This window comes from Ipomoea nil, unplaced genomic scaffold, assembly GCF_001879475.1.
Source record: "Ipomoea nil cultivar Tokyo-kokei standard unplaced genomic scaffold, Asagao_1.1 scaffold1436, whole genome shotgun sequence".
NCBI classification, from domain to species: Eukaryota; Viridiplantae; Streptophyta; class Magnoliopsida; order Solanales; family Convolvulaceae; genus Ipomoea; species Ipomoea nil.
The window spans coordinates 1,048,031-1,063,052 of record NW_017617864.1 but is presented as its reverse complement, the minus strand read 5'-3'; the positions used below and the strand labels follow the sequence as shown (position 1 = coordinate 1,063,052).

At 33.7% G+C, this 15,022-nt stretch overlaps 2 protein-coding genes across 2 annotated transcripts; one reads left to right on the top strand and one right to left on the bottom strand.

The window, feature by feature from the left end:
* The first annotated feature begins 9,701 nt into the window (after window positions 1-9,701).
* LOC109188543 (probable leucine-rich repeat receptor-like protein kinase At1g35710) lies at window positions 9,702-11,959 on the top strand. Its single transcript, XM_019339191.1, has one exon. It carries the CDS (start codon window positions 9,897-9,899, stop codon window positions 11,658-11,660), a length of 1,764 nt encoding a protein of 587 aa, XP_019194736.1. The 5' UTR covers window positions 9,702-9,896; the 3' UTR covers window positions 11,661-11,959.
* A 202-nt stretch (window positions 11,960-12,161) lies between these two features.
* LOC109188544 (high mobility group B protein 7-like) lies at window positions 12,162-14,198 on the bottom strand. The gene is made up of 8 exons (XM_019339192.1): window positions 13,918-14,198; window positions 13,383-13,465; window positions 13,199-13,250; window positions 12,996-13,094; window positions 12,846-12,903; window positions 12,697-12,741; window positions 12,516-12,605; window positions 12,162-12,419 (listed from the first exon to the last, which is right to left on the bottom strand). Exons 1-8 carry the CDS (start codon window positions 14,052-14,054, stop codon window positions 12,351-12,353), a joined length of 633 nt encoding a protein of 210 aa, XP_019194737.1. The 5' UTR covers window positions 14,055-14,198; the 3' UTR covers window positions 12,162-12,350.
* Between the last annotated feature and the right edge of the window lie 824 nt (window positions 14,199-15,022).

The following is a 15,022-nucleotide window of genomic DNA, read 5'->3' as shown; positions in this document are numbered from 1 at the left end:
ACACTGCCGCCGCCACCACCAACACCAACACCACCACCACTACCACCACAAACACCAACACTGCCACCACCAGCACGTACCACCACTACCACCAACACCGACACTAACACCACCACCACCACCTTATTATTATTATTATTATTATTATTATTATTATTATTATTATTATTATTATTATATGTTTGTTTTCATGAAAATGAACCAAATAGAAAAAAATGTAATTTCTTAACTTTCAGCCAAATAGAAAAAGAAAGTTTTCTAACACTCAGTCAAACACCAGAAAATTAAAATATTTTTCAAAATATAAGTCATTTTCTGAAAATCATTTGTCAAAAAAATAATTTCTAAGTTTCCAAACAAACCCTAAAAGTATTACATTTTACCATATGAGTAACAAATATTTTATTCTGTTTCAAAAAACAAATACTTTATTCCAGATTAGTATTACATCTTTTAATATAAGTATTACATTTTGTATATAAATATATTGACCCGACTTGACCTGTTTTATAGATAAAGATCCAAGAGAGTGGGATCTCACAGAATAACCTTTCTAATCTTTTTATTTAAGTGTCATATCTACTATTAAAAGTCTACTTGCAAAGTCTTGCATTTCATAATAATAATAATTTTATTAGAATCACGCGGCTGACAACATCAAAGGATCAAATCAAGAGTGATGTCCGCGGTAAGCAAAGGTCTAGTCTATGTGGTTCATGGTCAGTTGAGTTATCATGATTTACATCCTTTCAAATATTTTGTCGAGTTGGAGTATGGACCCTTAGGATTGGGGTTTAACCTTTTAGAAAGAAGAGTGATGTTCGCGGACAAGCACGTCAACGAGCGGTAGTGGCGAGGAGACGACAATCGCGGTGTTGCACTCTCACCAGGAGACGACAAGTGACAGCCGCCCAACCTGAATTGCGCGGCGGCGCTGTCTCGTTGCGAGCACGCCAATACCCAAAATGATATATAAATTCTCATGAATTAAATTTTGTGTTACACATCATGACTTTATTAATAAATGAAATAAAATAATAAAAATTGTGGACTACTATTTTTTAGATGAATCAGAACATACCATAAAAAATGAAATAGAAATTAAGAGATGGTATATATAGTATTACTCACTTATATGGCATACCTTTTTATGATGCAATGCTTATTAGGTAGACCATGTATGATCAACATATATAGTTGCGTGGACCATGTATATGGTACATTATTTTTTATGCATATGGTACATTATTTTTATATGTAATGTTCATTATTTGAATGTGTACAAATTGTATAAAAACAATTTGAGAGTTCATTATTTGATGTTTGGTTATTTATATATATATATATATATATATATATATATATATATATATATATATATATATATAGAAGAGCGTTCATATGTGGTCATGTCATTAAGTGTGATCGTGTGGTTGTATCTGTGTCGTTGAATCAGTTTAATCTAACGGTAGTGATAATTCTGAGGATTTTCGCGCGTTTTGGTAAGTGGGGGTGTTATGATAATTACAGTTGCCATTTATAGCGGGCGGGTTCCAGAATACACCCACAGTGTTGACAACATACACCAATAGTGTAATAAAACACACCACAGTGAAACACACTAATGGTGTATTCCCGTGTTATGGTAATTACAGTGGCCATTTATAGCGGTCGGGTTCCAAAATTCACCAACAGTGTTGACAACATGCACCAATAGTGTAATAAACACACAATAATGTGATTTTTCCTATTCCGGTGTTTTATGACGAGTTTACCCTTGCAGTTCGCTGGGTAGGAGAATGTGCGCGAAAATACTGAAAAAATCTTGATTAATATGATTCATTGGATCTATCTAATCTAATGGTCTATAATTGACCATATAACCACACCTAACAACATGACCACATGTGATCACTCCTATATATATATATATATATATATATATATATATATATATATATATATATATATATATATATATATATATGATCCTATATTGAGAATAAATGTTTTAAAAATATAAAAATAAAAAATTTAGGTAATTGATCTTAATATAATGACATCGCACCAATATGAACAAAAAAAAACAAATCAAAACAAAAATTTAAAAGCACTAATCCAAACTTAAAATCATATTACCAATAAGAGGGAACGATACTCCTTTATAATTGGGGGATGAAGTTTTTAATTGAATGGGTAATCAAATTTTATAATTGTGTTTTAAAAAATTGTCAACCAAACACTAACAATAATTAACAATAATTTTAATTATTATTCCTAGTGTGTAAACCTATGAATCAAACACGCCCATTGTTATTTATAAAAATTGATACGGATCGGAGTGTTTAAATATACCAAAACAAATTATATAACCATTATTATTAATTAATTTAATTGCTGCGCATGCCAATTTAATCGCTTTCTTTAGTTAAAATTCAATCGATCTACTCAAATTGAATTTGGTATATTTACTTTAACAAATGGACTAATTTGTATGTAATTAAAAATAAATAATAGAAAATATTAGCAAAATGATAGTAACACACTAACATGTGATGAAATATACTTTTGCCAAAATATAATATAATATATAAAATTGAAAAGAAATATTTAAAAAGTTTGGAAGACACAAGTTACCCCATGCATGCGTACATTGTCTCCACCCACAGAATGACCGTTACATAATAGTCTCATTTCTACAGGCCACAACCAATCACGTAAGGAATTGTTTTACCATGATTGGACCGTTAATTATTAAATTTGGATTAAAAGGAGGGAGCATGGTGAACAGTGAATGTGAATTGAATGAGATCGATGTGACTGCAGTTTTGCAAGCCTCCAAATTTAGAAATTAAAGAAAGTTGACAATTAATGTGTTTGTTTTAGAAATAATATAATAATGAACATTTTCACCGTTATAACCAACAATGTAATGATATGATAGATTGAACGGCACCATATATGCACAGTGCAACAACAACTCCCGGCCCTCTCGCTCAATTACAGCTCTGAAATCTTGAATTGTAAGGCAACATTTAAAGTGCCACCCCAATCAATGACTAATTCACATCACCACTTAGCTTTCAGGCCGCAGCTGCACTTAGCCTGTATGCATGGTGACTTGACTTGTACCTTACTACCTAGGATAAGTTTATCTTTAAAAAACAAAGGCAGAAGTGTAAAATACTTTCATCTATCACTCACAAATGCTCAATTAATCAATTGTTATAAAATAAGCTAAGATCTAATTGAGCACATTTACTTTTAAATTTGTGTTAGCTTAGCATTTTCTCTGATCTAGGTTTCCATCAAGTAACCCTTCCATATGCTGTCATAGAATTTAAATAAAAATAATTTGTTTCATTGTTGACTCATTCAAATCTAAAGAAAACGACTACTCTCTCCCTCCAACTTCATCATCGCGTCTACCAATCTGAAAACAAAATCAGTAGCTTCTCTTGGCTTTGCAATACCATTTAGGCTCTCCCTTGTGTGCTCGTGAAAGGTTGGTGAGTGATAGCACTATCAACACTCTGCACATTCAAAATGAACAGAATAGATGTGCTTATTGGTTGTCCAGTTCAAAGTTTCCTAGCAAATTTGGTATCAAACACCTCATAGATTATAGGAAATTTTATAGTTGGTACACGTCGTCCAACCGAGGCAGCTGAACCAAACAAGAGAAATGAAATTCCAAATTGTGACTAGGAGCTCAAGGCCATGAATAAGTTCTACCTCCGAGCGTGTTCAGCAATTAGGCGGCAAAGAGTTTCAGGAGGGATGCTAGTGAGCTCTACATAAAAGCATGAAATGGCATGGTAATAGACATATAATTATCATACAGCCATAAAAAATTTCAGCAACCACATACTAAAGATATTGTGGGATTAATTGGGCACACAAGTAACAAGTGAGAGGCATCAAACAATTTTCAATTTTCATATTGGCAGCTGCGATGATGGTGGTGAGGATGAGGAGGGAGAGAGTAGCGGTTTTCTTTGGGTTTGAATGAGTCAACAATGAAACAAGTCATCAAATTATTTTTTCTTAAATTCCATATCAGCATTATGGAAGGTTACTCGATAGAAACCGACAGAAAATGCTAAGCAAATATAATTTTAAAAGTAAATATGTCCAATTATTAGATCTTATTTTAAAATAAGGAGTTAATTGAACACTTGCGAATAGTAGATTGAGCTATTTAATACCGCTGTCATAAACAAAAGGAAAATAGAGAGATTTTAAGACAAGGTATGTTCCATCAAATACATACGGGAAGTAATTTTTGTAAAGACGGATTGAATTATAACGCACTGTGAACATTGTTGCGCTCTTATTTTTGTAATTTTCTTGTCATTTATCTTTACTTCTATATTTTTTAAACACTAATGATTTTTACAAAGTAATTATTTGCGCCTTTATTTTTGTAATTTAGTAATTGTTTTTGATCATGTGACCATCCATGTATTTAGAATGCTAACAGAAATATTATCACATTATATAGTAGTAGTCTATCTTTCCTTGTATATGAGAAGGAAAAAAAAAATGAAAAATAGAGAAATGACACTTTTTGGTTCATTAGTTAGGGTGTATATATAGTGGGGTTAATCCTCAATAATTGGTCTCTAATATTATTACAATTTCAATTCAAAGGATCCTTTTTTTTTTATTTTTGGTAATAATGGTATTAGTGTTGTTAAGATAAGACTTTTTGTTACAAAACTCAAAATAGTAAAGATAACAATTATTAGTGAATAGAGTTGAGCACTAAATGATGTATTTTAATATGATTAATTGTCACTAATCAACTGTCCTATTGTTTAATCCCCTTATTTAGTGTACGCTTTTAAAATGTTAGGAAAAAAAAAATTATTCATTCCGTCTCATTTTATGTGTCTAGTTCGATTAACGAGATTTAATTAAAAATTAATTTTGATTTAATTTTTTGTAATATTAAGTTTAGTATTAGTATTAAAATTTATATATTTATAAACTAAATTAAAAGTACTATTAAATACAAAAAAAAAAAAACTTTTAAATAATTAAAAATTAGTAAAGAAAATAAGGTAAACATGATAGATAAATTGAGATAAATGGAGTAATCCTTTTATTTGTATAACACTATAACTTGATGAGAAATACATAAGTAGTATACTTAAATTTGAATTTTATCACATGCGTCCCTTGACATATATGTACTTCTTAAAAAATTAGGAAAAATTGTATTTTTCATCCCTAAGTTATATGATAATTGTAGAATTCATTCCTAAGTGTTGGTTTTACTCAATTTTCGTCCCTAAGCTATCATTGATGTTACACTTTTCGTCTCTTTACTAACAAAACATTAAGGATGAAAAGTGAGCACGGGAAATTAACTTAGACACGGAAAGTGAGCACGAGAAGTTAGTTTAGGGACGAAAAGTGCAACGCCAATGATAGTTTAGGGGCAAAAAGTGAGCAAGACTAAAATTTAGAGATGAATTTTACAATTATCCTATAATTTAGGAATCAAAAATGTAATTTTTTCAAAAAATATTATGAAAACGTTTTTTTTTTTTTTAATGCTACTGACTCTATTACATTGTAGTATCTGTTCGAACATACTTTCTCAAACTAATGAAGCACACAGAGTCAACAACGCCTCTACTGAAGCTCGAGCTCATGACCTCCCACATGAAAAGTATTATATCATATGTACTTTTTTATTGTGAAAATAGAGTATATAATATATTCTAATCGGTACATGATACAGGGGAATTACTAATTTAGCTAAAACAACAAGCCAATTGCAAGCATACGCAAGAATCGCGAGTATAATGTTTTTGCTTAATGAATTTGTATTATTCTACCATAACTATGTAAAGGCTAATTTCATTTATTAAAAAAAGATAAATAAATAAATAACAAACAAACAAACAAAAGACCTCAACTGCAATCTGAATATATATATATATATATATATATATATATATATATATATATATATATATATATATATATATATATATATATATATGGAAAGTGCATACTTGGATGTGCAGAGGACTTTACATGGGTGATACCGGAATCATATATGCGTATCACATAAAGCTGCTAGTAGCTAGATTAAATTAAAATCAAGAAGTGGTTGAGTTAATGAATTCAATCTTATCAATGTTAAAAGTTAATTGATATTATGAACTTGGCAAATTCATTCATTTATATGTTCTAATTTTTGACTAACATAATAATGAATAGGGAAAATGGCACTTTTTCCCCCTATGTTATATACTTATAGCATTTTTTTCCCCTCAATTATTTAAGTGGCTCTTTTTCCCCCTGAAATGTTAAATGGACATATTTACCCTTAAAATAAATATTTCATTTATTTTTGGGAAAATGGCACTTTTTCCCCCTGTGTTATATACTTATAGCACTTTTTCCCCCTAAATTATTTAAGTGGCCGTTTTTCCCCCTGATATATTAAATGGACATATTTACCCTTAAAATAAATATTTCATTTATTTTTCTTCTCCAACAAATTATAACCACGATTTGAAAAAATAAAATACATTAATTGTTGAATTTTTCGAATACTTTAATTATAAAAAAATTAAAATTTTTAAATAAAGTTTGAACCAACAATTCAAATTGGATCCGAAATCGTGAACCGACGATTCAAAATAAAAATCAAATTGCGATTATATATACTTATATGTGAGAGTCAATATAAATGTGAAAAAAAAACATACACTATTTGCAAATATTATAATTCTAATTTTAAGCTATTGCTAGTAGTTGTTCTGATTTGAACATCTGGTTCACGGTTCAGGATCCATTTTTTTTCACTTCATGATTTTAATAAACGGAACTCCAAATATTGGGTTATGTTATGAATTATAACCGAAATTTTTTTATATGATTGTTATAGTGTTCGGTTCAGTTCGAACCGAACCGTGGTCATCCCTACGTATAAGCAATAATTTGTTGAAGAAGATAAATAAATAAAATATTTATTTTAAGGGTAGAAATGTCCATTTAATATTATTAGGGGGGGAAATTGCCACTTTTATAATAATTGAGGGGGCAAATGTGGATGCATGAATAACTCAGGGGGAAAAAGTGCTATAAGCATATAACATAGGGGGAAAAAGTGCCATTTTCCCTTTATTTTTATTCTCCAATAAATTATTACTATAATTTGGTTCAAACCAGATACTATAGTAACCAAACCAAAATATTCCAATTACAATTTATAATCAAAACGCGATATTTAGAGTTTATTAAAATCGCGAACTGGAATGGCTGGTTCATGTTCCGAACTGAAAAAATAAAATACATTTATTGTTGAATTTAAACTATTTTAAAATAAAAAATAAAATTTTAAAATATAGGCAGTTCAAAATCGCGAACGGGATCCGGAACCGCCGGTTCATGATCCAATTTTTTTTATTCTTAAATTTAATAAATTGAAATCCAAATATTGGGTTCTAGATCTGAATCATAACTGAAAAGTTTTAATTCGATTGCTATAGTGTCTGGTTCAGTTCGAACCGAACCGTGGTAATAGCTACATATACGCAATAATTTGTTGGAGAAGTAAAATAAATAAAATGTTTACTTTAAGGGTAGAAATGTCAATTTAATATATTAGGGGGGAAAACCACCACTTTTAAAATAATTGAGGGGGCTAATGTGCTTACATAAATAATTGAGAGGGAAAAAGTGCTATAAGTATATAACATAGGGGGAAAAAGTGCCATTTTCCCTAATGAATATGAAGAAACAAAAAGAAAAATATGAAAGGACAAAAACTCTATTACCAAAAATAGAAAAAGTAGTCCAAAATTAATAGTCTGGAACTAAATTTGAAATTACCACCGAAGACAGTGGACCTCTAAGGGAATTAACTCTAATATAAATCTTGTCTTAAGTTGATACCATAGCTAAGTTCAAACGAATAAAACTAAGGAGAAATTGTAATTTATCCATCTCACAAATATGTCAATTATCATTGTCACTCCTGAATTATTAGTGGTATAAATGTTATCCCTCAATTTTAAAACGTGACATATATTGCCCATCCTCTAATAGGAATAATGAAAAACATTGTTATCGGGGTAAGGAGAACAAATGAAGAAAGAAAAATGGAGGAAAATTGTGGTCTTCGAACAAGGAAGATGACGAGTAACTACATGTACATCACTAATAATTTAGGAGGGGCAATATAAGTAACGTTTTAAAAATTAAGAGACAAAATTTACATCACTAATAATTTAGATTGACATTGATAATTGACATATTTGTAAGGAGCATAACTTTCCTTTTTTCCAAAACTAATCATTTTTTCATTGAAGTTTGGCATTTGATCTAATAACTAAATATTAACTCCATTCAATTCGTTTCTCATTGAAATTCAACTTTTGATCTAATACTTAACTAACATAAAATTGCATACATTGTGAATTGCTATAGGATAATTCTATTTGCACCACTCAGTTTGTTATTTACACCATCTATTTAATAGGTATAATAACTTTATAGGTGATGCAAATAGAAAAGTCTACTATCATTAAATGTGATCAAATATTAATATTTATTATTCATTTTTTTAACCATCCAAATATTAATTTTTTAAAAAAATAAAAGATGAACCCATCACCTTCTCCGGTGGGAAGGCGACGGACTGCCTTCTCCGGTGAGAAGGCGACCCACTGTGCTGCCTTCTCACCGGAGAAGGCAGCCCAATTTCTTTCTTAAAAAAATAAAAAAAAATAAAAATAAAAAAAAAAACCGTCACCTTCTCCCATGAGAGGGCGAGTGGCTGCCTTCTCACCGGAGAAGGCAGCCCAGTTGCCTTCTCCGGTGAGTGTCTTCTCACCGGAGAAGATGATGTTTAGTTTTTAGTTTTTTCTTTTTTAATGTTTTAATTAATTAAATTTTGAATTAACAAATTATTAATTGCAAGTTTGACCAAATGGTGCAAATAACAAAATGTACCCCCATTTGACTATTTACACCACCTATTAATTAATAAAAAATTTCACCTTTTTCCACTTTCAAGATACTTTATACCCACTTTTGATCAAAGGGTGGTGTAAATAGCAACACCCTTGCTATAATATGTCAAACATATAAATATTTTGAAATATACTAAAAAAAAAATACAATACTAATTTTTGCATGAATTCACAGAAACTACTACAACCATACTGGCTTTCAAATCACACCACCCTCACCCCCACTCCCACCCAACAAAGTTGTTTTCATGACAAAAATGATAGTTAAATGTGGCCAAAATAATGATAAGTTTATTCACATGAGGTGTATATTTGCAAGTTACAAACGTAGACAAACTTTTTCCCCCCTTTGAATAGGCCAAACCTAAAGAATCAAAGAAATGATGGTTCACAGGTAAGAAGTACTGGACAGTGGACACCCAAAAAAAATGTTTAAATAAAAATAAAAAAGTTGAACATTTTGTACTAGAAAGGTGGGAAAGAAATTTAAACCCTAATGCCACTCTCATAGTGCGCTCCAACGTTCGGATGGGGGGTTTAGAATCCTCGTGAGTGTGAGCCTATCAAACGGTCAAAAAATGCGCATGTGAACCCATTTAAAATTTACTGCTTTCACTGTGATTTTCTTGAAATTGAACTTTTTACCCCCCAATTAAAAAAATCCCTATAAATGAGGGGAACATTGCTCAGATTTTCAGACCAAATCATTTTTTCTTCTCCCATCATTATACCTTCCTGTCTAAGTGAGTGAATAAAGAATAAAGGGTTATGCCTCCTTTTCAAATCTTTTCTTTGCCACCATATTTTATATCCACTCATAGAACACAGCTTTATTTTTGTTAGTTTAAGTTTCAAATTAAAAATAGATCAAAACCCAAAGCCCAAATCCATCCCAAAATGAGGATTCTGAAGTGGGGTTTCAAGTTTTTTCTCATTCTCACCTTCTTTGATCAGCTCTCAGGTTGTGCAGAAGGAGATAGAGTGGCTCTTCTGGGGTTCAAGGCCAGGATAGTGAAGGACACTACTGATCTGTTATCTTCTTGGAGAGGCAGAGATTGCTGTGGAGGTGGGTGGGAAGGGATCGAATGCGATCCGGCAACCGGGAGAGTCACCAGGCTCATACTGCAGAGGCCTTCAGAGAGGGATCCCACCATTTACATGAAGGGCACCCTGTCCCCAACGCTAGGGAGCCTGCATTCCTTGGAGACCATGATTATAAGTGGGATGAAACGCATTGCAGGGACAATCCCAGAGACCCTCTCCAATCTCACCAATCTGGAGCAGCTTATCTTGGATGATAATTCTCTGCAAGGGACTATCCCTTCAAGTTTGGGTCACTTGCCTTCTCTTCAGGCACTTTCTTTGAGCAGTAACCGGTTATCCGGCCAAATCCCGGCTGCCTTGGGTAACTTGAGAAACCTTCAACAGCTCAGTCTGGGTGGCAATGCTCTCACAGGGGCTATCCCAGTTTTTGCCTTCTCCACTTTACAGTCCTTTGATCTCAGCCACAATCTGTTATCAGGGTTTATCCCAGACTTTATAGGTCAGCTTCACAACTTAACATACCTTGATCTCTCTAACAATCAACTTTCTGGGCAGCTCCCAATTTCCTTGACCAATTTGAACAAACTTTCCTTCCTTTCACTTGAGCACAATCAGCTAAGCGGGAGGATCCCGCCGCAGATTGGCAAGTTGAAGTCACTCACCGGGCTGTCGTTGAGCTTTAACCGCTTCACGGGGCAAATCCCAGAGTCCATTGCAGCTCTGCCAAACTTATGGAACCTTAGTTTATCCAAAAACATGCTTTCCAACCCTTTACCTGCTTCCTTCTCCAAACCCGGTGGCCTTCCTTCTCTGCTGTCAATAGATCTTTCCTATAACAACTTCAATTTAGGGAGTGTGCCAGAATGGATCAGAAACAGACAACTTTCTGATGTGAATTTAGCTGGGTGTAAGCTTCAGGGGATTCTTCCAAATTTCACCAGACCTGATTCCTTCAACTCCATAGACCTATCAGACAATGCCTTTACAGGTGGGCTATCAAATTTCTTTGAAAGAATGTCCAGCCTGCAAAAAGTCAAGATATCCAACAACCAATTAAAAGGTGATGTTGCAGGAATCAGTATACCTGATGCTATTTCATCTCTTGATCTTCATGCAAACCAGCTCTCTGGATCCCTCTCAGGGATACTAAGCAACAAGACAAGCAAATTCTTGGAGTACATTGACCTCTCGACAAATCACATTTCAGGAAACATTCCGGAGTTTGCTGTTGGGTTGAATTTGAGAGTGCTCAACGTGGCGAATAACAAGATCATAGGCCATATCCCGGATGCAGTCTCTAACCTGGAAAAACTAGAGAGGTTGGACATAAGGAGGAACCAAATTACAGGCACAATCCCTACAAGTTTTGGGCAACTACTCAAGCTGCAATGGTTAGACTTGTCCATCAATGCCATCACAGGAAAAATCCCAGACAGCTTGCTTGGGATTGAAACACTTAAACACGCAAACTTCAGGGCAAACAGATTATGTGGAGAGATCCCACAAGGAAGACCATACAACATCTTCCCTCCTGCAGCTTATGCTCATAACCTTTGTTTGTGTGGCAAGCCATTGCCACCCTGTCGGGGAAAGAAACCGGAGAAGATGGGCCAGTGAAAGCTGACTTGATCTATAGGAGGAAGGTTTTGCTCACTTGCCAAATGAGCAAATAAGTTTCTTTTCATGTAAAGAAGGCAATAGCCTTACAGGTCTCTTATCCCTTTAACAGCCCTGAGATACACTTCTTTTTCCATTAGCTTACTTGTACACCATTATATCCCACATATCAGCAATTTTTCATTGGCTTCAATGAAGAAATTTCATTTACAAAGACTTGTAGTATCAATTGTTAGTGGAGCAATAAGCATTTTCATTTTTCACACCTCAGGATTTATGATCAACACCAGTGAAGAATTTCACTTTTTAAAAAAAAAATAAAAAATACCCATTGCAATTTTTTATTTTATTTTTTTTTTTTTTGGGGAGGGGGGGGGGGGGGGGTGGTGGTGGTGTTGGTGGGTGGTGGTGGTTAATGGGTACAAAATGAAACTTAAAAAGGTCATGCCTCATTATGGTTTCTGTTATTAGTGAGGGTGACCATTAATCAATTCCATAATGTATAACAAACATTTCAAAAGTTAAGAACTTGATAGAACATATACATTAATGGCAAAATTCAAAACAAAGTGCATGCTTCACTACTTGAATTTCCCTTAAGCATAGTTGACTAACAGATCATTTACAGAATTTCAAAACTAGTCATCATGTAGGTAACAGAACTACAAAAACAATGGCAAATTAAAGCTCCTACTCATCATCTAATTCATTCACCTCCTGGACCTCCTCCTTCACTTCCTTCTCTGACTCATCTCCATCCTATAGACAAATAGATCAAGTGACAATGTTATTAACAATGATAATTGAGGGTATAAGAATAATGGAGTTTGAGGGAAAAGTAGGCAGGGAACATACATCTTCATTCTCAGTAGCATTATTGGATTCCAAAGCCTTCTCATATTCTGCCTTGCGTTCTGCAGCCCTATCAATATAAAGCTTCTTCTCCTGCTCAAAGCATTGGGATTACAAGAATCAGGAACCCAATTCATATTGTGGAAAAGTAAAAGATAGCAAATAATGTCAACACCATACTCACTTCATCTGTTAGGGACTTCCACTTCTCACCACCCTCCTTAGCAACCTAAAGTTATAAATGCAGAAATAATACATCAAACAAAGACCAAACATGTAAATTGCTCTTCAAGACTATCCATAACTTCAACACACTTGGACATTAGAGCATACCGTAGCAACACTCTTGATGTCAGGATTTTCCTCCTTGAAAGTCTTCCTAAACTCTTCCCTAAAACATTGATTAAGTTGTCATTTTCAGAAGCAAAGCTTTGTTATATCAGTTTGTATAAGCCAATGAGACATTATGGAATAGACTAGTACATGAAAACAAAGAATGCAGTGGGAGGGCGCTTTGGTGCATTGGGATCCTTAGCCTTCTTTTCCTTCTTGGCTTTTGGTTCAGTAGATCTTGCCTTTTTCCTGCATTGCACACATGTATTAAAACAAGACAAACAATGAATCCAATAGAACCTAAAACTAATGTAACATGGAGCTTAACATAAGCAATTTGAGAGTAAAATTACTTTTCAGTTGGCTTTTTCTTGGGCTCAGCTGGCTTCTCTATAATCTGTGCTTCTGCAAGACATCAACTCTTTTTACATTAGAGACCTTAATTAAACCATTCAACTGTTATCTAGACTTCTTTTTAGTGATCATAGTTAACATCAATAAAGAGTGAGAAGTGATGAAGGGCATGTAGGTTTTTACCCAAATTCATCTTGATCTTGGCATCTAGGCTACAATTGTGAAAACTAATCAAAGCCACCGGTACATCTTTGTTGCATTCATCACTGCTCAAAACACATTCATCATTAAACTCCAATCAACACCCACACAACTCATATCCTAGGCCCAGATACTATGACAAACAATACGCAGCAAAGAGAATTTGCAAAAATACTTTTTTTTTAAAGAAAGCAAAAAGGCAGTATTCTTTGATTTCTTTCCCAAATTCTACTTAACACATAACCTATTACCAACAAATCAAGTAATACAACATAAGTGCTTACAAACCCACACATACAATTACTACTCTTCTAGACATAAAAATATCACACAAGAAAACAGGGAAAAAACAAATCCAACCCAAATCCTGAACAGTTGAACTCTATAATACACTGTTCCTTCTATATCAAAGAGTACGCTCATTCAGCAGAAACTTAAAAGCGATAATAAAGAAATCCATTGTTCAAACATAAGTTTATCATCAATAACAGAGAGAATGGTGTACAAGCATGCATACCAACGAGCGAAAGCACTGCCGTCCTTGGCGCGCTTGAGGCTGGCGTTTATCTGCGAGGATTCATTGGAATCAACCTCCACCCTCTTCCTCACTCTGGGTGCGTTCGAAGACTTACCGGATGCTCCGCCACCAGCCATTCTACGACGACACTAGTAGTAGTAGTAGCAGCCGCAGATACTCAATTAACTTAGCAATCCAATATGCAGAAATGACGAGATGTTGGAGAGGGAGGGTTTTAGTGGGTTAAGAAGGGAAAGGGGAAGGGGAAAGAGGGAAAATTGAAATTGAAAATGAAGCCCCGCGCTCGCGCTACTTTCAGAAGGAAAATTTGAGAACCCGCCCCGGGTCGGTCATCGCACAATTTGCTCGGATCGATGACTTGGAACTCTGCGATCTATCATCGCCGTTGGATTGAGATGATGTCCTCCCTCTCTTTCAACGGTTTAAGATGTGTTTGTCTTTCGTCTTCCGAATTTAAGTAATCTCGTCGTTTCATCACAAAAAAAATTAGATGATGGGCCGGTTCATTGCAACTGGCCCACTGCAACAATGGCGGCAAATTATTGTATGAACCATGATCCACACAGTGTTATGTGGACCATAATAAAAAGTACATTATTTTTATACTGAGTGTACATTATACAATATAATGTATACTCAGTACAAAAATAATGTACATTCCCTGAATACAATGTATATTATTTTTGTGCTAAATATACATTATTTTTGTACGGAATGTACATTATTTTATAGTATACAAAATATAGTCCACACAACTTATATGGACCATGGTCCACACAATAATGATTGAACAATGGCGTGTGGTTATATCGTGGACCGCGGTGCACGGTTAAAACGGTGTGTTGTTATTGTTAACGGAGTGTGTATTTTTTTTTGTGTTAATTGTCAATTGAAACTACAGTGTATCTAAATTGACATTACAATGTATCTAAATCGACATTGTCTCACGTATTATTTTATATATTATCAAATGAAACTGCATTTATATCAAAATGATGGTGTAGTTGTGGTGAAATGAAATTACGGTGTATATAAAATGAAACTGAATAACATTTCACATATTTGAGTGTATATTGTGCAATGA